Source organism: Chiloscyllium plagiosum, unplaced genomic scaffold (assembly GCF_037043375.1).
Source record: "Chiloscyllium plagiosum isolate Xiang-an unplaced genomic scaffold, Cpla_swu_hap1 HiC_scaffold_1, whole genome shotgun sequence".
Lineage (NCBI taxonomy): Eukaryota > Metazoa > Chordata > Chondrichthyes > Orectolobiformes > Hemiscylliidae > Chiloscyllium > Chiloscyllium plagiosum.
Window position 1 is genome coordinate 134,697,659 of NW_028270139.1, and position 24,769 is coordinate 134,722,427.

The 24,769-nt window shown below is 41.8% G+C and overlaps 1 protein-coding gene across 1 annotated transcript in view; it reads right to left on the reverse strand.

The window, feature by feature from the left end:
* haus1 (HAUS augmin-like complex, subunit 1) overlaps positions 1-24,769 on the reverse strand; it is a 47,108-nt gene that overhangs the window by 22,129 nt on the left and 210 nt on the right. The window contains exons 2-3 of the mRNA XM_087990952.1: positions 20,917-21,091; positions 17,665-17,800 (exon numbers count right to left, since the gene is read on the reverse strand). Of these exons, the coding sequence (XP_087847078.1) occupies positions 17,665-17,800; positions 20,917-21,091 (311 nt within the window). The remainder of the gene's footprint in view (positions 1-17,664; positions 17,801-20,916; positions 21,092-24,769) is intronic.

The window sequence follows — 24,769 nt, forward strand, 5'->3', positions numbered from 1 at the left end:
GATGAAATGTTTAATGTGTAGGTTGGATCAAAGAATGGGTCAGATTCAAGCTTCAAAGTTAAACAGCTTGCCAGCATTTACACAGGATCAGCAGGAAGGTGGGATTAATGAGTAATGGCCACTTTCTGTTCTATATTATTTTAGAATTCTAATTTACTATGTTGTTGGAATGCTGGTAGAAGCACACTGTTGCAGCATACACCCCTTCAGAAGGAATAACATTTATAATTAAATATTAGAAGAGTTTATTTCATGTGAGATCCTCTTATTCTGCCTTCTCTCACACCACACTGATCACAGATTCAGATGAAAAGACATTGATCTAAAACATTAACATTGTTTCTCAATCCACAGATGCAGCCTGATATACTGAGCATCTTCTGACTGGCCTAATGTCTGAACTGTTTGGAAATCATTGACAGACTCAATTTTAAGCACTTTCACACAGCTAACTTTATCCATTCACCAACAGCTGGCATGGATATGGTGGCAATGGACTGCTTCTTGATGTTTTTTGGTAAACTATTTATCACCTCCAACATGAGAGAATCTATCAAATGCCACTTAAAATTCAACAGCATTAAGATCACTGAATTCCCCCATGAACAACATCCAGGAATTGAAGATTATCAGATCTGGTCTCTCATTGAATAATATAGTAATGGGGCTCGAGAGCCCACTTCTGCATCTATATCTTACAGTCGCATGGGAATACCATCCCCTGCAAGTCACCACACCACCCTGACTGGGAGTTATCTCACTGTCCATTTAGATTAGATTAGATTACATTACATTACATTACAGTGTGGAAACAGGCCCTTCGGCCCAACAAGTCCACACTGACCCGCCGAAATGCAACCCACCCATACCCCTACATTTACCCCCTACCTAACACTACGGGCAAGTTAGCATGGCCAATTCACCTTACCTGCACATCTTTGGACTGTGGGAGGAAACCGGAGCACCCGGAGGAAACCCACGCAGACACGGGGAGAATGTGCAAACTCCACACAGTCAGTCGCCTGAGGCAGGAATTGAACCCGGGTCTCTGGCGCTGTGAGGCAGCAGTGCTAACCACTGTGCCACCGCGCCGCCCACTGTCATTGGGTTAAAACCCTCAAACTTCCTTCTCAGCATCATTATAGGTATCTACACCCCAAGGACTGCAGTAAGTGGTTCAAGAAGGCAGCTCATCTCTGCCCTCTTCAGGTCCAGTAGTTTGAGTATGCAGGCTTTGTTGATAGGTTCCCAGTCTTGTTGTCTGTTCTGTATGTCCAGTAGGTTAGCTATTGTTTCTCTGGCTAGGGTTTTGTCAATAGAGGTGAACAGTGCTGTTACATCGAATGAGACCACAGTTTCTTCCTTGTCCATGTGTATATTTCTGATGATGTCCAAGAATTCCTGTGTTGACTGTATAGAGTGTCTGGATCCGCTGATGAGGTGTTTCAGTTTCTGCTGTAGTTCTTTAGCCAGTTTGTGAGATGGTGTCCCTGGCAGTGATACTATAGGTCTGAGTTGGATATCTGGTTTGTGCACTTTCGGTAGTCCATAGAATCTGGGGGTGTTGTTGCTTTCAGGTTTCATTCTCTGTAGGTCAAACCTGGTTATCTGTCCGTTTTTTTGTAGGTTCCTCAGTGTGTTGTTTATCCTATTGGTGAGAAGTGGGGTGGGGTCAAACTCCCTCTTTTGGTAGGTGTTGGTATCTGCAAATAGTTGTTGTGCTTTTTGGATGTACTCTGCTTTATCCAGAATGACTGTCATTCTGCCTTTGTTTGCTGGTAGTATGACTAGGACTCATAACAGCACACAAACCAACAGCCACTCTCAGACAACAACTCACCAGGACGAAGGACACGATACCTAGCATGAGCAAAACCAATGTAGTGTACAAACTTCCATGCAAGGACTGCACAAAACACTACATAGGACAAACAGGAAGACAGCTAATGATCTGCATCCATGAACACCAACTAGCCATGAAACGACATGCTGAAAATGTGTTGCTGGAAAAGCGCAGGTCAGGCAGCATCCAAGGAACAGGAGAATTGACGTTTCGGGCATAAGACTTTCCTGAAGAAGGGCTTATGCCCGAAACGTCGATTCTCCCATTCCTTGGATGCTGCCTGACCTGCTGCGCTTTTCCAGCAACACATTTTCAGCTCTGATCTCCAGCATCTGCAGTCCTCACTTTCTCCATGAAACGACATGACCAGCTATCCTTAGTAGCCACACACTCAGATGACAAACAACATGAGTTCGACTGGGACAACACTATTATTATCGGACAAGCCAAACAGAGAACAGCCAGGGAATTCCTAGAGGCATGGCACTCATCCACTGATTCAATCAACAAGCACATCGACCTGGACCCAATATACCGGCCACTGCAGCGGACAGCTGGAACTGACAACCGGAAGCAGCAGATACAAATCACTATAAATGCCGGAGGAAACATCACAGAAGTGCTTCACAGGAGGCTCCGAAGCACTGAGGAGGTCACCTCGACAGGGGACAAAATGTCTGCAACACAAATTCCCAGCTCGGCGAACAGAACCACAACAACACTCCTAGGGTCATGAAGTCCTACAGCATGGAGACAGGCTCTTGAGCTCAACCTGGTTCATGCCAACCAAAATGGCAGCTCATTCCATATGCATACCACTCTGTAAAAAACGTTGCCCATCAGGTTCCCTTTTATCTTTCTCTAACCTTAAACTGATGCCCCAGAGTCCTTGATTCCCCAACCCTGGGAAAAAGACTGAGTGCATTCACCATATCCATGCCTCTCACGATCTTATACACTTCTATAAGGTCCCCCCTCAGTCTCCTACACTCTAAAGAAAATAGTCTTAGCTTGTCCAACTTCTCCATATAACTCAGACCATTGAGTCCTGGCAACATCCTTGTAAATTTCTTCTGCACTCTTTCCAGTTTAATAACATTCTTCTTATAACAAGTGACCAAAACTGAACACAATACTCCAAGTGCAGTCTCACCAACATCCTGTACAACTGCAAGATAACTTCCCAACTTCTACATCAATGCCCTGATTGATGCAGTCCAGTGTGCCAAAAGCCTTCTTCACTTCCCTGTGTGTGACTCCACTTTCAGAGAACTGTGAACCTGAAATCCAAGATCCCTCTGTTTCACTAATCTCCTTCAGGCCTGACCATTCTCCATGAAACTCCTGTCTTAATTTGACTTTCCAAAATGCAAGACTTCACACTTATCTGTATTAAATTCCATTTGCCATTCCTTGGCCCACTTCTTCAGCTGATCAAGGTCCTGCTGCAATTTCTGATTACCTTCCTCACTGTCCACAATGCCTCCTATTTTAACATCATCAGCAAAACTTACTAATCATGCCTTGTACATTCTCATCCAAATCACTGACATAGATAAGAAACAGTAATGGGCCCAGCACCAACCCCTGACGCACTCCACCGGTCACAGGCCTTCAGTCTGACAAACATCCTTCCACTATTACCTTCCACTTCTTACCAGCAAGATAATTGTGTATCCAATTTGCCAGGTCCCTCTGGATTCCATGTGATCTAACCTTCCAGAACAGCCGACAATGTGGAACCTTATCAAAGGCCTTACTGAAATCCATACAGGCTACGTCTACCACCCAGCCGTCATTAATGTTCCTGGTCACTTCAAAGAATTCTAACAAAATTGAGAGGCATGATCTCCCAGTCACAAAGCCATGCTGACTATTCCTAATCAAATCCTGTCTTTCCAAATGCATATATCTTTTATTCCCCAGAATTTTCTCAAATAACTTCCCCACCACAGATGTTAATCTTTCTGGTCTATAGTTCCCAGGCTTTTCTTTGAAATCCTTCTTGAATATTGGCACAACATTTGATCCTGTCCAGTCTTCTGGGACCTCACCTGTGACTAACAATGATGCAAAAATATCAGCCAGGCCCCTGCAATTTCTTCTCTAGCCTCTTGCAGGGTTCTTGGATATACCTGGTCAGAACCAGGAGATTTATCCACCTTCATACATTGTAATATATGCAACACCTGCTCTACTGTGATTATGGAGTGTCCCCAATATATGACAACTAACTTCCCCCCCGCTCCCAAGTCTTCATGTCTTTCTCCACAGTAAACACAGTGGAGAAATATTCATTGAAAACCTCGCTGATCTCCTGCGGTTCTACACATACATGTCCGCTTTGGTCCTGGAGGGGTCCTTTCTCTCTCTAGTTATTCTTTTTCCTTTAATATACTTACGCAACCTCTTTGGATTCAACCTAATATTCTCAGACAAGACTACCTTATTATCCCCTTTTGTCCTCCTAATTTCCTTCTTCTGTAAACTCCTGTATTCCCTGTATACCTCCAGGGATTCCCTTGATCACAGCTGTCTGTACTCGAGCCACACCTCCTTTTTTCTGGTCAAAACCTCAATATCCTTGTCATCCAAGGTTTCCTATTCCTGTCAACCTTACCTTCACATGAACATATAGACCTTGAACTCTATCTATCTCACTTTTAAAGGCCTCCTACTAGCCTCAGGCTCCACTGCCTGCAAACAAACCACTCCAATCAACCCCTGCAAGCTCTTCTCTAATTCCAAAAAAATTCACCATTTTAGAACTTGAAACTGTGGAACAGTTTTGTCCTTTCGCATAACTATTTTAAAATTAATAGAACTATGGTCACTTGTCCCAACATGCTCTCCCACTGTCACCTCCGTCACCTGTCCTGCCTTATTTAACAAGAGTAGGTCGAGTTTTGCCCCTTCCCAAACAGGACCTTCTGTATACTGCTTGAGGAAACTTGCCTGTATATACTGGATAAATTCCACCCCACCTAAGCCCTTAATACTTTGGCAGTTTAGTCTATGTTTACCACAACAACCCTAGTGCTTCTGCAAGTCTCCCCAATCTTCCTGCATATTTGTTCTTCTTAGTCCCGTTGACTATTTGGGAGCCTATAGTACAACCCCAATAATGCCACCATCCCCTTCTTATTTCTTGCTCCACCCATAAAGCCTCACTGAATGATCCTTCAATTATTTCACCTCTGATTACTGCGGTGATTGATACTCACCTTAATCAAAAATGCAACTCCCCTCCCCTCCTTCCACCACCTCTGTCCCACCTAAAGCACCTGCACCCTGGCACATTAAGTTGCCAGTCCTGTCCCTGCCTTAGCCATCTTTCTGTAATGGCTATAATATCCCAGTCCCACATACCCTCTTGCATTGAAATAAATGGAATTTAATCTAGTAGGTATTTCTTCCTCTCTGTCATGTTGCAGCCAGACTGTCTCTTCAATTTACTATTTCTGATTACCGTATGTTCTTCCAGCCACGCACTTGCCTCCCTGGCCGGGAGGATCCTACCTCCCCGTGCCAATCTAGTTTCAACCTTCCCCTGCAGCACTAGCAAACTTGGTCACCAAGATATTGGTCCCCCTCCAGTTCAGGCGCAACCCATCCCTCTTGAACAGGTCACCTCTGCTCCAGAAAATATCCTCTTATTCTTACCCTCACTAGCATGTGCCACCAGAAGTAATCTGGAGATCATCACCAACGAGATCCTGGTGTTTAACTTATTTTCCTAGCTCTCTACAACCACTTTGCAGGACCTCATCCATCCCTATGTAATTTGTGCCAACATGTACAATGACTTCTTCCTGCTCTTCAGCATTGAAAGGGAGCAGGATTGTAAGCAGAAGAAATTAGAAATTAAGACTAAGATGAAATAGAAAATAATTAAATATTCTAACAATTAGAAGCATGGAGACAGCCTGCCCGTTTTCAAAATGCATTGAGGAATTCAAGCATTCCTTTCTGGTAATGTGGTTGAAACAAAATTTTTTTAAAAAAATTTGATAAACACCTCTTTTCACTTTATGTTCACCAAAAACTGGGAACATCATTGGCACAAAATGACACTGAAATATGTATGTAAACCCAAGTATTTGAATAGGAAGAGATTTTAAAGTAGATATTGATGTTCATTCAGGTAGATAAAGCAATAATATAATTAGTCAAGCACTGTTGTACAGACAGGCTAAGAGCATATAGCATTTGAATATATACTGGCATTGGAGGCAATCTAGAGAAAGTTCACAAGGATGATCCCAGATTTGGAGGGATTTTCTTGTGAGGAGAGGTTGAGAAGATTAGGCTTGTACTGGAATTCAGAAGAATGAGAAAGATTCTTAGAAGGTGTTTAAAAGTAAATGCTGAAAAGTGCTGAGTGGCGCAGCATCAGGGAGTTGGAATCAATTCCAACCTTGGATGACTGTCCTTGTGAAGGTTGCATATTCTCCCAGTGATTGTATGGTTTCATCAGGTGTTCAGGCTTCTTCCCACAGTCCAAAGATGTGCGGGTTAGGTGGATTGGCCATGCTAAATTATCGAGGAGCAAGTGAGGTCTGCAGATGCTGGAGATCAGAGCTGGAAATGTGTTGCTGAAAAAGCGCAGCAGGTCAGGCAGCATCCAGGGAACAGGAGAATCGACGTTTCGGGCATAAGCCTGAAGGGCTTATGCCTGAAACGTCGATTCTCCTGTTCCTTGGATGCTGCCTGACCTGCTGCGCTTTTCCAGCAACACATTTCCATGCTAAATTATCCCATAGTGTCCAGGGATGTGCAAGCTAAGTGGATTAGCAATGGTAAATATGGGGTTAAGGGGATAGGGTGGAAGATTGGGATGTTCTTTGGAGGGTTAGGCTGAATGACAATTTTCAGCATTTTAGGGATTCTATGAAGTTGTTTCCCCTTGCCAGTGAGTCCAGAACCAAAGGACATAATCTGACAATAAGTGGTTGCTCATTTAAGACAGAGGAGAAATTTGTTCTTTCAGCGGGCAGAGCATCTGTGGAATTCTTTTCCATAGAGGGATGTTGAGGATAGGTTAAGCATATTCAAGGCTTAGATAAACAGATTCTTGATCCTAAGGAAATCATGAGTTTACAGGATAAGTCAGGCAAATGGAGTTGTGGGTTATCAGATCAGCCCCAATCTCATTAATTAGTGGTGCAATCTTGATGGGCAAATGCATACTTCTATCATAGAATCATAGAATCTCTACAGTGTGGAAACAGGCCATTTGGCCCAACAGGTCCACACCAACCCTCCAAAGAGTATCCCACCCAGATCCATTCCCCAACCCTATTACTCTACATTTAACCCTGACTAATCCACCTAACCTATACATCACTACGGGCAATTTTGCATGGCCAATTCACCTAACTGCACATCTTTGGATTGTGGGAGAAAAGTGAAACACCCGGAGGAAACCCACATAGACACAGGGAGAATGTCAAACTCCACACGGCCAGTTGCCAGAGGCTGGCATTGAACCCTGGTCCCTGGCACTGAGGTAGCAGTACTAACCACTGAGCCACTGTGCCGCCCTACACTTTGTGTCTTATGGGATAAGGAATTCCTCCTGCATCCTTTAAACTGTGACATCCAAGAAAAAACTCCCAGTGCTATTAATTTATTGATACAATTCAAATACTGTTCTTAGACAGACACTGAAATCTAACTACAATCACATATAAGATACTTACACTGCGCAATCCTAATTCCCTTGAAACTGATCAAAAAGGCAGAGTACCACCATCTTCTCAAAGGAAATAAGAATGATAAATAAAACACTGACCTTACTAGTGCTGACTAAATTAGTCATAGAGAATCATAGAGTCATACAGAAAAGAAACAAGCCCTTTGGGCAACCATCTCTATGCTGACCAACAAACACCAAACTACAACAATCTCATTTACTTGCACTTGGTCCATAACCTACTATGCCCTGGCATTTCAAAAGTGTTCTTAAATGTTATAAGAGTACCCACCTTCACCAGTGTTGTGGGTAAATCATTACAAGTTACATTTAATTCAGCTACTTGTTAAGAAATCTCAATCTTTAATAGAATCTTTTTATAGAATTCCTACAGTGTAAAAACAGATCATTCGACCCAACAATCCACACCATCTCTCCAAAGAGCATCCCACCCAGACCCATTCCCCCGTCCTATTTCTGTAACCCTGCATTTATCATGGCCAATGCATCTAACCGACATATCCTTGAACACTACGGTAATTTAGCATGGCCAATCCATCTAACTTGCACATCTTTGGACTGTGGGAGGAAACCAGAGCAGCTGGTGGAAACCCATGCAGACACAGGGAGAAAGCGCAAACTCCACAAAGATAGTCGCCAGAGGCTGGAATCGAAACTGGGTCCCTGGCACTGTGAGGCAGCAGTACTAACCTCTGAGCCACTGTGTCACCCCAAATCAAGACAATCAAGTACTGAAACAATGATTTAAACATTAGTGCATGTAACAACCAAAATAATATTCCTCAAGCAAGTTAAGCATCCCAATCAACTTGGCTATTATCCAATCAAAAGTAAAATCTGGCCAGAATTTCAAACCAATGGTGATTGGTCTCTGAAAGCGTGCGTGGTTCAATCCTTACACAGTGTTGTTCTTCGAAGGTCTGCTAAAGGTGGAGTCCTTGTGTTCGATTCGTATACAGATTTTCATCCTTTAAAGTCCTTTCATCTAAACTATGGCAAGTCTGCAGCTTGCCCTCTTATCAGAAAAAGCTTCTTTGCTCCTTGTTCCAATTGGCCTTAACTGCCTGTTTGAAGACACAGCTTTCAAGGAGTTAACTCCTTAAATTCTTCTGCAGATGGCATAAAGCATCCAGTTTATCAAGCAAGTGTCAAAGCATTTTGCTTATGTAATCTCGTTCTTTTTCCAGAGATGATTAATTGTTTTCAATTCCTGTATAGGTTTGTCTTTATTCTTTTCTAGTTTATTCCAGGCAGAGTTATTACTGAGTATTTTTTGAGTTAATAGTTTATCTTTGTTGATTCATTCAATCCATAAACAGTTAGTAAAGATCTGAAGTCTGTAATATCACACAACCCGCTCAGGCAGCAAGTTCCATATTTCTACCACAGTCTGGGTAAAAAAAAAGTTTCCTTGGATCCCTTCTAAACTACTTTGTCTTCACCTTAAAATATATTGATATATTAATATTTTGCTCCAAGTTATTTTGAATACCCTTTGGATCTGATCCCAGTACACCTTGAGGACAGGGGTCAAGGGTCTTTTGAAGCAGGAAGGACACAGCACGTCAGATATCCTTAGAGGGTCAGGGATCCTTTGCTTGGGCGAGTGGCGTCAGGTTTTCTTTGGATAGCATTTAGGTGCCTTTTGAACTGTTAATTGCGGAGAAGATTGTCTGCAACGTCCATAAACCCCCTTGTCCAACTGTCAAGATGTATCTAGAGGTGATTTTATGACTCAGAGTACTTTTCTCAATACAGTACGTCCTACAATATAGAATTTTAAGTAATCAATCTATATTTCTCCTGTATGCAGTTACTTGTAGACACTAAATCAGTTGGCGTGGTGGACTGTCAGAAGCCAAGAATCAACTTTTCACTTTAGAACAACAACAAGCAGTTCAAGAACAGATATTGAAAGGCCAAAGAACAATAAAGTTTGCCCTTCTTTCTTCCAACTCTACAAAATCTGAGCTCATGGATTCAAGGCTGAAACCAATTTTGGAATGGCTCTTCCAGGGGTAACTTTAAAATATGATGTTCCGGCAGAGGGTTGCCTTTAGCTGAATTCCCAGTGCATGTCCCAACAGGGAAGGCGTTGCCAACTAACACACATTCATAATATTTATGAAAGTCTCTCCTCATAACTGAGATTTTCCATTCCAGGCAACATTTTGATAAATCTCTTCAAGGCTAATCATGTCCTTCCGATGATGCAGCGACCAGAACTGCACAGAGATTTCGATCAGTGGTCTAACCAACATTCTATAAAGTTATAATAAGACTTCTTTGCTCCTATTTCTATACCCCAGCCAAAGGCAAGCATCCCACGTATCCCGGCCTACCTGTGTTGATACCTTCAGGGATCGATGAACTTGCACATACAAAAGATTCCTTTGTTCCTCAGTACTCCATAGCAACTATCATTCATTGTGTATATCCTTCTCTTAGACTCTCAAAATGCATCACCTCGCACTTATCAGGATTAAATTCCATATGCCATTTCTCTGCCCAATTTATGCGCTGATCAATATCAAACTGTAGCTTGAGACTACCCTCCTCACTATCAATGTCACCACCAACTTCATGTCATCTACAAAGTTATGAATGATATCTTCTACATTCACATCTAGAATGTTAACATACACAACAAATAGCAAGGGTCCCAGCACCGATCCCTTTGGTACATTCTGGTCACAGAAAAACAACCCTCCACCATGACCCTTTCCATCACATTTGCAAGCCAATTTTGGATCCACTTATTTGCCCCTTTGTCTTGGATCCCATGGGCCCCAACCTTTTTGGCCAGCCTTCCATATGGGACCTGGTCAAAGTAGGCCTTACCAAAGTCCATGCAAACTGCATCAACTGCACTACTCTAATCAATATATTTAGTTAGCTTTTCAAACACTCAATTAAATTAGTCAGTCAGGATCTCCCTCCAGCAAATCTGTGTTGACTATCTCTGATCAATCCTTGTCCCGCATACCTTTCTCAATCAACCCACCACTGACATCAGACTAACTGGCCTGTAATTACCTGGCCATTCACTGCTGCTCTTCTTGAGCAAAGGAACCGGATTGATTTATCCTCCAGTCTTTTGGCACTTCACCTGAGGTCAGCAAAATATTCAATGTGTCATGACAGAGTCCCAGCAATCTCCTCCCTTGCCTCCCAAATCAGCCTGGGATCCACCTCAACAAGCTTTGGGGATTTATGCCCACTAAAACATCTAATACCTTAATAATCTTAAAATGCTCTAGAAACTCACCATCTTCCTCTGGTAATCCTCTTGTTCTTAACACACATTATTTTATTCACCCTTAGGAAGTGGGCATTGCTGGCCGGCCAGCATTCATTGCCTGTGCTTAATCGTCCTTGAGAAGGTGGTGGTGAGCTGCCTTCTTGTACAGCTGCAGTCCATATGGTGTAGGTTGATCAAGGGTGGGAGGGAATTCCAGGAATTTGAATCAGTGACAGTGAAGGTATGGCAATATATTTCCAAGTCAGGATGTGAGTGGCTTGGAGGGGAACTTACAGTTGGTGTTCCGACCAACTGCTCCCCTTGTCCTTCTGATGGAATTAGTCATAGGGTTGGAATGTGCTGTCTAAGGAGCTTTGGGGTATTTCTGCAGTGCATCTTGTGAATAGTACACACTGCTGCTACTGAGTGTCAGTGGTGGAGGGACTGGATGTTTTGAAGTGGTGGTAATCAAACAGACCGCTTTGTCCTGGATGGTGTCAAGCTTCAATTGTTGTTGGAGTTGCGCCCATCCAGGCAAGTGGAAGTATTCCATCATGGCCCTGATCTGTACCTTTGGAGAGTCACGAGGTGAGTTACTTACTGAACTATTCCTAGTCTCTGACTTGGTCTTGTAGCCACTATGTTTGTGTGTCGAGTCCAGTTGAGTTTCTGGCTAATGATAACCCTAAGGATCAGTGGTGGAGTATCCAGTGATGGTAACACAGATGAATATCAAAGAGTGGTGGTTAGATTGTCTCAGATTGGAGATAGTTATTGCCTGACATGTGTGTCACTAATGTTACTTGCCACTTGTCAGCCCTAGCATGAATACTGTCCAGACCTTGTTGCATTTCAACATGGACTGTTTCAGTATCTTAGGAGTTGCAAATGGTACTGAACATTGTATAATCATTGGCAAACATTCCCATTCTCACTTTATGAAGAAGGGAAGGTCGTCAGTGATGAACTGGCCAAAGATGGTTGGGCCTAGGACACCATCCTGAGGAACTCCTCAAAAGATGTGCTGCAGCTGAGATTACTGACTTCTAACGATCACAACCATTGTCTTGCGTGCCAGGTATGACTCCAACCAGTGCACAGTTTGCCCTGCCACCCACTGATTCTGGTTTTGCTCGGGCTCCTTGATGCCACACTCTATCACATGTGGCCTTGATGTCAAATGCTGTCATACTCTCAGCTCACCTCTGGAATTCAGGTCGTCGATGTTTGAACCAAGGCTGAAATGAGGTCAGGCGCTGAGTGACCCTGGTGGAACCCAAACTGGGCGTCACTGAAGAGGTTATTGCTAAGCAGGTGCTATTTGATGCCACTGTTAATGACATCGCCCATCACTTTACTACTGATTGAGAGTAGAAAGATGGCTCATTGGCCAGGATGGATTTGTGCTGCTTTGTGTGTACAGGACATACCTGGACAATTTTCCACATTGTTGGGTAGATGCAAGTGTTGTAAAGTATACTGGAAGAGTTTGGTTCAAATTTGGAGCAGCACATTCTTGAGAGCAAGTCATTAATACTATTGCATGAATGCTGTTGGGGTTTTCCTTCATCCTATCTGCCAGAGATATTTTGTGGCTCCTCTCTGCCCTTAACTTCTGTTTTTAGATAACCTAGACACTCTCTGTATTTCTGAAGTGGCTTTCTGTTCTTAATGCTCTGTACCTTATATATGGTACTTCTTTTTAATCACAATTTTGATATCCCTTGACATCCAGAGTCCTTTGAACTTGCGGCCCTTGACTCCTTTTTCCCAGCTTGGTCAGCATGAACTTGAGTTTGGGTTTTTGAGAAGGTCATTAACGTGCACAGTTTGAGATATTTTTTAAAATTCATTCGCAGGATGTGGACATTATTAGTTGCCCAGAAGGCAGTTAAGAGTCAACCACACTGCTATGGGTTTGGAATGACATGTAGCCCAGACTAGGTAAGGATGGCAGATTTCCTTCCCTGAAGAACATTAACCTATATCGCACAAGTGAGCCTTCCTCTCAAAGTCTTCATGAAAAACAAATACAGCAAAGGCAGTAAAACCTTAAATATCCCTGCATGAGATGAATTCAATAATACAAGGCTAGAAAAGAAAGTTTGTAGACTTAATATGAACTCAACTCAGGTAACATCAGAAATTCAACCTTGAAGTCATCTAATTGTTTGCCAATTCATTTTGCCTTCTAATTATATCACTTTAGATTTACAATAAAGTTTCTCAATTAAAACATACTTGCATAAAGATGTTGACTTCAAAAGTTAGATGATGTTTTCAGAATCTCATAAGGCACAGAGTAAACAAATCCAGAAACAATCTGGAATGAAGAGTCAAATCTGACGATCATGAAACCATTGTCGATGCCACCTGGTTCATTAGTGTCCATTAGGGATGGAAACAGCTATCCTTACCTGGTATGGACTACATGTGACTAACCAGAGCAATGTGCTTAACTCTTAACTGCCCTATGGGGAATTAGGGATGGGTAATAAATACTGGCTATCCCGTGAATGAATGGATGTATGGATGCACAATGCCCTCACCTTGTCAATGAATTTTTTAAAAAGCCACAAAACTGTAAAACCCTGAGATTGGCTACAACAGAGCAAGTTACAGTTTCTTTATATCATATGATGCTGTCACCTCCATACATTTGTCACATTTCATTAAGCTGATACAATTAAGAGACAGCAGTTGAACCACAGGAGACAGGAAGGAAAACAAATAATGCAGCGTTGTAATCTGTAACACACTGCCTTAATGTGTGGTGCAAGATGATTTGATAACAACCTTCAAAAAGGGAACTGAGGAAATACTGTGTTCTGGGAAAGGGTTACTGGATCAGAAATATTAACTGATTTTTTTGTTTCATAATTGCTGCCAGACCTGCTGAGCTTTCCCAGCAGTTTCTGTTTTTGTTTCTCATTTCCAGTATCCACAGTTCTTTCGGTTTTTATTTTGATAAATATTTTCTTGGGCTATGGGTAAAGGTACTGGTGGGGGACTCATTGGATTCTCTTCCAACAAACTTGAAGCAGATACGAAGGGCAAAATAACCCCTTCTGCGCTGCATCATTCAATAAAAGAAAAAGCATATTCCAGTAACATTTTTATCATTGGTATACAATTCACACAACAGTAATGGTCACATCTAAAGTCAATATTTAAACTCCTTGATGAGTTTATTGAGTGAGGTGGTCAACTATATATGAGAAAAGCTATTATAGTTTCCCAATTTTGTTGAAGTAATTGATCTGAACTGATATGTTGACTTGCCTCAGCATTGCTGATTTAGGAATAAAGAAAAAAAAATTACTTTGATCATGGCTGATCATTCATCTTAGTATAATTTCCCCACTTTCTCCTCAGACTCTGATTCCTTTAGCCTTAAAAAACATTTATCTCCTTCTTGAAAATATTCATTTTTCTAGCCTCAAACACTTTCTGGAGGTATCCTCATCTCAGCCATAAATGGCCTACCTGTAACCTTAGATTGTGGTCCCAAGGTCTGGATTCTGATCATCAGGAATATCCTTCCTTCATTTACCCTGTCCAGTCCTGTTAGAGTTTTACGGGTTTTTGTGAGATTTTCCCCCCATTCTCCATCCCACTCCAATTCATCCAGTCAATATAGTCCTAACCAATCCAATTTCTCTCCAATACATCAGTCACCCCCATCCCAGGAATTAGTCTGATAACCCTTCAGTGTATTCCAGCCACAACATTTTAACTCAGATATGGAGACCAAACTGCACTCACTAGGGCCCTGTACAATTGACACAATTTGAGAACTCCTGTTCTTAAATTCTTTTACAACAAAGGCCAACGTATCATTTGCCTTTCTAATAGCTTGCTGTATCTCAATGTTAGTGTTCAGTTAAATTAGTTCCTTCATGTGCAGAGGAAAAGGATGCAGGTGCAGCAAACAATTTGGAAGGCTATTAGAATGAACCTTTATTGCAAGAGGAATTGTCTGCAGGAGTAGTGATGACTTGCTTCAACTGTATAGGATGTTAGTCAGACTGCACCTGGAGTAGTTTGCGCAGCTTTGGTCCTTTTAGCTCAGGAAAGATATTAGTGCTGGAGAGGGAGTTTACCAAAGGGTTCACTAGACATTCTGAAAACACAGGTCTGTTCTGTGAAGCAGGAGACTGGGCAAACTGGGTCTGTATTCTGTATAAAGGGAAAAAATCAGAAGGCACACAACACCAAGTTATAGTCTAACAGGTTTATTTGAAGTCACAAGCTTTTGGAGCGCGGCTCCTTTGTCAGACCAAATGCATTTTCTCAGATAGGTGCACTTAATCTGAAGGGGCAGCACTCCAAAAGCTTATGATTTCAAATAAGATTGCTGGACTATAACTTGGTGTTGTGTGCCTTCTGACTTTCTCCACCCCAGTTCAGCACCAGCACCTCCACATCATGGCTAGTATGAATGGAAAGGCAGTGTAGATGTAGAGAAGATTTGCGATTTTTGAGAATATTTGTAGGTCAGGTTGTAAAGTTTGTTCACTATGCTGGTAGGTTTGTTTTCAGATGTGTCGTCACCATTCTAGGTTACTTCATCAATGAGTCTCTGTTGAAGCGCTAGTGTTCTGTCCCGCTTTCTAGTTGTGTGTCTTGGTCTGAGCTACAAATCTTCTCAAAAATCGCAAACACCTAAAGGTCACAATACGCTCAGACTAGCCCAAAAATGGGAAACCAATGCCATCCAACTGAGTGCCACCCAAGACCAACTGTATTTTCTACATGAATGCCTCAGGAAACAGATATTACCAAAATGTGTCAAGTGCAAACCACCTCTCAACACCCCACAAGCTAGAAGAATAGCAGAACAGAACGGCCACAGAATACTGCGAGAAATGGTTAACGCCCACAACCAACTCCACAAATACGAACTGGAAATTTCACGCCAAAAAACTTGGTACACCAACGCAACTGACCAGGAATGGACAAGCACATTAGAATGAGCCATTAGCAACAAACAACAGCAGACCAAGACAGAGAAAAAGCTAGCCCTAGAAGAAAAACTGGACAACTTCACACAAAAGAATAACAGAAAATTCAGAAGCTTGGATTAAAAAACTGTCGGACTGACCACTAACAGACATGGAAAAAACAAGCTGTCCGAGTGAGAGGAATGAACTACAACTACAGAGATGCGGACAAAAAGGACTTTCTAACTGCACTAAAATCAACCCTGAAAGACAACGGGCTTAACAGAAGAAACCCGGCCAAACAGACAGACAGTAGCACCAACACTAAGCAGGAAGAAAGAAGGGAAAACCATCAACACACAGGAAAGGAAAGCCCTAGAGAGACTCAAAAGACAGGGCACATGACCGTCATCCTCAACAGAACACAATATATTGAAAAGATGAACTCACAACTCACAGATACAGACACCTATCAACAGGTGGCAATGGACCCAATTCCACAGCTAGAAACCGTATCACAGCATCACTGAAGAAACTCCACAAATCAGGTGAAATTAGCAAGATAGAGCTCCAAAGAATGAAACCTAATGGATCCAACACACCCAGTTTCTACAGATTACCTAAGGTACACAAACCGGGGGTCCCTCTCAGACCCATTGTCGCACTTCCCGGCATACTGACATAGCAGACTAGTAAAGGAACTTCACCGTAAACTGAAATGCCTCGCAGAAGATTCACGCCACTCCATTTACTTCACCCAAGAATTCCTGAACACCAAAGACACCAAGATAGAAGAGGACAAAGTCACGGTCTCCTTTGATGCAATGGTCCCATTTACATCAATTAACATCAGCCAGGCCAAAGGAACCCTGATCTCACTACAAGACGAACCAAGGACACAAACACCAGATAGCACCAACTCCATCAGCAAGGAGAGCATCCTCAAACTAATAGATCTGCTCCTCACTACCCAGTTCACCTTCAACGACAAGGCCTACAAACAAATCAATGGGACACCCATAGGATCACCAATATCAGGTTTATTAGCAGAAGCAGTGATGCAGAGACTAGAACGAACAGCCCTCCCCACAGTCCAACCCAGCTTTGTGTCCACTATGTGGATGACACCTTTGTCGAAACAAATTAGAGGAAGCCTACAATATCATTATCATCCTCAGTGGCATAAATGTTTGCCAAAGATGAAGATAACAACAACATACTCCCATTCCTAGATGTCACATTGAAATGAACAATCAATGGAGAACTGCAGACTAGAGTCTCCTGTTCCTATGTTTCTAGATCTTTTGACACGACCTGGGGAAAAATGCTTTCTTGAAATATGAATTTAAGTATACCCAAGTATAGGGTGAAGAAAAATACTGCCACGGTTCTCATTCCTAATTATTGATCACTCAAAATTGGGCCTGACAGCAATGTCTGAGCAGTTCACAGATGCTCACTGTCAAAGCCTATGAACAAGTACCATGTCGGTCAGAAGATGATCGGTGGCCAAGAGCAATACTACAGTGTAGCATTAATGCATTTCAAGACAAGGGAGGGTGGGGATCCATAATATTTCATGTAAATAGAACATTTAACAATCAGTACCTCATGATTAACAAATGTAGCATTAAATAATAATTCAGCATGTCTGTAGGTCCCAACCAAATAGCTCATCTTGATTATTTCGATCACACTTGTATTTCAAAGAGCTCATTGAAATGGCCTGCAGAAAGGGACCAAAGGCAGGCTGAACTTCATTAGTAGTTCTCAAAGTAACACCAATGCATTTCACTTAGTTGTATCCTACTTGCCCTTTTGTGCAAATTATGGTTCCCATTTCAAGTTCTTTCTCAGTTTGTTTCAAGCAAAGGTTTCAAAACATGCTACCGTTTGCTTATAATATCTATCAAATGATTACCTGGTTTGAGAGGTATCTTTTAGGTCCAAAGCAAGGCTGCTATTCACCAGGTTTTTCAGACAGCTAGATCCATTACTGGAGAGGCTAGTGGAGGATAAACCTGCACTCTCCATAATGAAATCTTGCAAGTAGTCGGCTGAGGAGATAGAGAAAAGTAAACTTTAACTGAAGTTTCAAGTACAATCACCCTACTTTTTGTCAATCAGCATTTGAATCTTGGTACTAGCAATCCAAAACCTCACCCATGTGCAAATATGTTCTAAATAGATAAGAGACTGAGCAGCTTATATCAAGGAAGTAATTTGAAGGGTGAAAAAAACCTTTGTTAAAATTTGAAATATCAACATTTCATTGAAATTAAAACAAAATCAACGACAATAAGTACTTTAGTCTATTGAAACCCTCCCTTTCCCATCCACTATAACTAACAACAAAGCAAAGCACAATCTCGAACGAGCTCACTACATCAGAAGGAACACCATCCCAACCACAATGGTGAAGGAGTTGACACTGAGAATGTGCAAGAGGGCCAGAATTAGAGAGAAGTAAAATCAACTCAGAAGCTTGATGTGTTGGAAATTATAGTGATAGGGTTGTGTGAGACTGTAAAGGATGGCATTGTTGGCTAGGGAGGAACTTGGAGCGGCTGGGAAAGGATCCAGTTGTTGTAGTCCAAGTAAGTACCACTCACATCAGTAGTACAAAAGAGTTGTTCCACTGGTCTAGGCTTCATTCGAAACTTGCTGGGTGCAGTGTCCTGGCAAATTACATAACTAGGAGTAGGAATTGTTGAGAGGCACCAAAAACTTGCCTCACTGTAGGACAGTCTAAATCAGGAAATGATGGATGTATGCAATAAGAACACTACAATTCTCATGGCAGATTTTAATCTTCAATTAACTGGACAAGTCAGATGGGTAAAGCTAACATGGAAGACAAATTTGTGGAATGTATCAGGGATTATTTCTTAGAGCAGTACGTAACAGAATGACCCAGGATCAGGCTATTTTACGTCTAGTAATATGTAACGAGATTTAGAGATCATGTAGTGAAGTGCTTATAATTACAAGTTAAAACACGATCCAAAAGGTCACATTCAGCCACCTCCCATTAGCTGATATACCACCAGTACCCTCAATGGAACAGTCTGTAATGATATTAAATTTTCTGGACACACTTAGAGTCACAGCTGCCAATACCAGACTTTGGATACCGATAGATCCAGTCCTTTCAAAACTGAAACAAATGGTTGCGATGGGGGTACGTAAAGGACTATCACAACTAGAACTGACACTTTTGGACGTGGCGAGACCAGAACACAATAGAGGATGTCTTATTGTTATGACAAGCAAGAGTGATTGTCCTGAGCAAAGGTTGCCAACAAATACTGGCTGAACTCCACCAAGGTCATCCAGGGATCTCTAAAATGATGATACTAGAGAGCAGCTACATCTGGTGGCCAGGCTTGGATGCAGACATAGCCATATTGGTGGGGGTAGTGCCCAGAGTGCCAACAAGAACAAAATTATTGCCAACGGCTCCCCTACCTCTCTGGGAATGGCCAGGTAAATCTGGGACCCAGTTGCACACCGACTATGCAGGACCTTTCATGGGCTCAATATTCTTCGTCATTACAGACACCCACTCACAGTGATTGGACATGCATCCAGTCCATTTGTCAAAGATGGGGATGAAAATAGTAAAGCTGTATGCATCTTTTTCAATACGCAGAATCCCAGAAGTGTTGATCACAGATAACGGGCCATCATTTGCCAACAGGAAATTTTGCTATTTCCTCAAGTCAATGGATTTGACATGTAAGGATAGCTCCATAATACCAATCATCCAAAGGACTGGTACAAACAGCAGTCCAAACTTTGAAGTCAGGTTTGAAGAACAGTCTGCAGCCTTGCCAAGCTGTCATGGTTCTTATTTGATTATAGGACCACCCTACATACAACTACAGAGACAGCACTGACAGAGTTGCTAATGGGTAAAAACTCCACACGAGGTCAAGCCTGATGTTCCGGACCAGATTTTTTTTTTCCGGGGGGGGGGGGGGGTTGAGTGGGAAGACTCCATTAATAGAGACACACAGACAGCTTGATTCAGGGGACGAAGCTTGGTATAGGAACCTCTTTGCTTGGGTGGGAGGTATGGTCAACATGAGGTCAGGACCAGTGATGTATAAAGTTTGGCTAGGTGCTATTGTCCTGATCAAGCATGTGGACCATATGCAAGCTGCGGACTCACAAATGACATAAGAGCAAAATATGCCCTGGCTCTTGGAATAATCAGAAAGCTTGCTGGAATCCATGGGTTCATCCTCTCCATCAAGCATCGACGATTCTGTGAATTAGAGATGAACATGGCGGATGTAGCTGCCACAACTCCTTTGCTGCCAGAAGTGAAATTTTTCGAGGCGCTTAGTGACAGGCATTGCTATTGTCAAAGACTATGTATTTGTAAATAGAGAGCAATTGATGGGATACCAACCTCTGAAGAGTTATCTCACTTACTAAACATCTTTTGGAAATCCATCTACTGCTTCTTCTCCTTTATCTATCAGAGCGTACTGCCTCCTCAAAAAATTCTAATAAAGATGGCATGCACGACTTTCCTTTCATGAAATACTTCAATTGTTCCGTTTTAGACAATTGCCAAGAAAAAGTATGGAGGCGTCAAAAAGAGCAGAGAGTTTCTGTTGGGGATCAAAAACAATGGTTTCATTCTCTGCAACATTTGAGCAAATTTTAACTCATCTATTACTGGATTTCAGACAATCTGACAATTTAGAGGCAGTGGAAGGATCAAGGTTGAAGTAATGATGGTCATGTGAAAATCAATGTGTCTTGGGGCCTGCATGTAGATGAGAAAAAAAACGGGCAAATCTAGAGGAATACCAGGATGCCAACTATGAGTACGTGGAAGCAGAAGTAATTAATGGCAATTCACAACTACAATTGGATTTTTTAAAAAACCTGTTTCCAAGATTTAGGAACTGAAAATCATGCTTCACAATAAATCCAAAACAAAGGATAAACAGCTTTGCATAATGTGATTTTTGGAGAAAAGAAAAACGTTCCAACCAAGTTCAGCAACCTCCTCAATACTAAACTAAAAAAGGACTATCTCTGCTTACAACAGCAGCATAAAATACTGTCATAGAGCACAACAGCGTTGGTAACACTGATATCCCCGCCCAAATTCTGTGTTCAGTTTAGTCTATATAATATTCTGCAACCAACTAACCATCAGACTTATACTCCACAGATTTTTGCTTCACATCCTCAATCAGCTGCATGATATCACAATCACGCATTTCATTCCGCTCCATCAGACGATACAGAACATCCATGGTCCATGGATTCACTTCATAGAAGGGGATCTGCTGATCCTCAAAAATCTTTGATAGCCATGTGGAAACCTAAAATGAAACAGAGATAAATGTAGAAATTTAATTAGATCAGAATATCAATGCATTCTGGAACCAATTTACCACAGTGAACAAGGAGACAAATTTCACTGCTCTTCTTTAGTCTGTGAAAATATTTCCAAATGTGATCAACACAAATTCTATTACTTAGCCAAAGGAATATTATTGTGGAAGATTGTGGTCTGTTTTCACAAAGTACAAATTCTCCACAACAGTTGGCTATTTGCAACAAACAAATTTAATTTTTCTGGCATTACATTTGCCACATTATTTTTCTAAAAGCTGTTCCTTGGCTCAAGGATACACTGTCCTTGATTTTTCTTCAGAGGGGTAATAAACCAAGCCAGGCTCCAATTAGACTAGTTTGGTACAGATATGAAAAGGATTTTGAGAGGCCTTTTGTTTATATGTAAACAGATGAGACTTCAGGCCAATGAGGTCATGTTTTAGAAGTGACCTGTAGAATGGTCAGCTCTCGAGCCGAGCAGTTTAGTCCAGTCCAGAATTGGTTGGGAGTTCAACAATGACCTGTGGGGAAACTTTCTCTTCACTCCCTTCTAACTTCAATCTGTAAGCATCTGATTCTATTTTATACAGTGTTTTAAAGGGGGTTTGTTTATTGGGACTGTTGTGTATATTCAGAACAGCATACTTAAGTCTAGTTTGGATAGACTGTGTTCTGTAGAGGTTCTTTAATCTGTTCTTCATATTTCATTGTGTAATTTTGTGAATAATTTTGTCTGTTTTAAACCTGGTAGTCTACCTCGCTAACTTAATCTGGGTAATTCTTCACTGTACATTTACAGAAATAAATTGTAAACTTATGGTCTGGGCTACATGCTTAAGAATGGTTGGAGTAGTCTGGCCTAGTCCAGAACACATTTTTCAACACCAGAACTGAAGCACAGAAAGACAGGTCCATAATTAAAATGTAACTTATACATATAATAATCTTCATTCACCTCTTGACCCACCAGTCATACATCTAATTTGTTGGGAAAAAACTAAACTGTATGTCTTGTTATGCCATCTAATGTTATACTAATGGCCAATGTCAGAAGTCACAGAACATCAGATTATAGTCCATTTAAAGTTTATTTAAAATCCTAAACTTTTGCAACATTGCTCCTGTGTCAGGTGAAGTGGAGGAATGCGCACAAGCACAGAATATATAGCTCTATATATTCTGCACCTGTGCGCTTCCCTCCACTTCACCTGATGAAGGTGCAACACTCCTAAACCTGTTAGACTATAACCTGGTGTCATATGACCTCTGACTTTGTCCACCCCAGTCTAAGGCTGGCCTTTGCACACAATGGTCAATGAGCATCTGAACATGAGCATGGACCAGCCTTGCATCTTCATTTCCCAAAAGATGTGTGAATCAAAAGAGATTGCCACTGGCCCCAAGTTTACAACACCACAAATAAGAAGATTCCCTGATTGCTATTTCTAATGAAATTATAACCATGGTGCTCAAAATTTCCATTCCTCCACTAATGTGATAGCTGAATTATTAAGTCTTGAACTTCCCCCAATGTAATTTAGTAGGGCAATAAAAAGCTTGTTACTGCCTTGTTTTTTTTTTGCCAAAACAAAATTTCTTCAAGTTTCCAAAAGCTTGAACCAGCAGCCGCCATCTTGTTAATGGCTTCACCTTCAATGTTTCTTCACCTATTGATATTTCTGGTCTCAACTTCTCTAACTCAAATTTTCTGTCTGTGTTTCCCTGGAGTATTCTCTTTATTCCTCATAATAATCACAAACAAAATAAAATACTGCAAATGTAAAACTTTGCAGTGGTATAGAGCCATTAGTGTAGTAAATTTCTCAAAATGCTTCATAACAATGACTGCCAAATTTTGACACTGAGCCACATAAAGAGATATTAGGGCACATCATTAAAAGCTTGATCAAAGGGGTATAGGCAGCGCCATAAAGGAGGAGAATGGTAGAGCAACAGGTTTAAGAAGGAAATTCTAAGTTTTGGGCCTAGACTGCTAAAAGCACAACCACTTCTAGTGAAGTGCACAAAATCAGATGCACAGGAGACCAGAATTAGAGGTGTGCACAGACCTTGGAAAGTTGAAGCCATGGAGGGATTTTAATACAAGAATGAAAAGCTTAGATTCGAAACCTGGTTGCACCTCAATTAATTCCTCTCCAGAATCTCAAAATTGTAACTAGGTTCCCCCTTCAGACTTCTGCTCTGATCATAATCTTCATCTTTTATAAACTTGAGATTGGTATCACTCTACTGCTTGTTTTCTTAAAAAGTACTCCATCTTCCATTTTACCTTCTTCGACTATGGCTAATTCCTTAATGATTTCTGGTTTCTAACTTTCATATTGTAACTGATTTTATAAATTAATTTAAAAATTATGGAACAACATGATCATTCAGATCAGTAATCATAGTAAACTTAACAGATTGTGTTCAAAATACCAGTTATGAACATCTCAATTTCTTAAACCATGCCTAGCATTGATTGACAGGAGGAAAAAATAGAGGGGTAATGGCAGCTTCTCCCCAAAAGAAACACCATCACTCAAAAGTCAAAATATCACAATAACATTGGTCAGAGCACGGAGTCTAGGAGTTGCAAGGTGATGTTGCTACCATACAGGACACTGGTTGGGCCACTTTTGGCCAATTATGGTGCAATTCTGGTCTCCCTCCTATAGGAAGAATATTGTGAAACTTGAAAGGATTCAGAAGAGATTTACAAGGATGTTGCCGGGGTTGGAGGGTTTGAAATATAGGGAGAGGCTGAATAGGCTGCGGCTGTTTTTCTGAGATTGTTGGAGACTAAGGGGTTACCTTATAGAGGTTTATAAAATCATGAGGGGCATGGATAGGATAAATCCTCAAGACCTTTTCCCTGGGATGGGGCAGTCTAGAACTAGAAGGCATGGGTTTAGCGTGAGAGGGGAAAGATATAAAAGGCAGCTAAGGGGCAATTAGGGTGGTGCATATATGGAATGAGCTGCCAGAGGAGGTAGAGACTGGTACAATTACAACATTTAAAAGGCATCGAGATGGATATATGAATAGGATGGGGTATGGGCCAAGTGCTGGCAAATGGGACTAGATTAATTTAGGATATCTGGTTAGCATGGATGAGTTGGACCAAAGTGTTTCTCTCCATGACTCTAATAATTCAAATGATTAGCATAGATACTGGAAACAATCAAGAAAATTCTCAAAGTTTTAAAAACTTCAAAGAAAAAGAAAATGTACTTTCTCTTCGTAAACATACGGGGGGGAAGAGACAGAGAGGGGGTGTGCGGGGGGGGGGGGGAAGAGACAGAGAGGGGGTGTGCGGGGGGGGGGGAAGAGACAGAGAGGGGGTGTGCGGGGGGGGGGGGGGGGGAAGTGTGCGGGGGGGTGTGCAGGGGTGAAAGGGGGCGTGGAGGGGGGGAAGAGGGGCGTGCGGGGAGGAGAGGGGGAGGACAGAGGTAAGAAGGGGTGTGTTAGAGAGCGGGGTTGGGGGGGGTGGAGGGATGGGGGGGTGGAGGATTCAGATAGGAGGCGGTCAGATTAGTGTGACGGACAACGACATCGTCCAATCACCCTACACGTACCTCTCACGTACCACCAATCAACTGGAGGTAGCTCCCTCCGTTACCATGGTATGTGTGAGAAGGAAAATCTGTTGTCAAATGGTT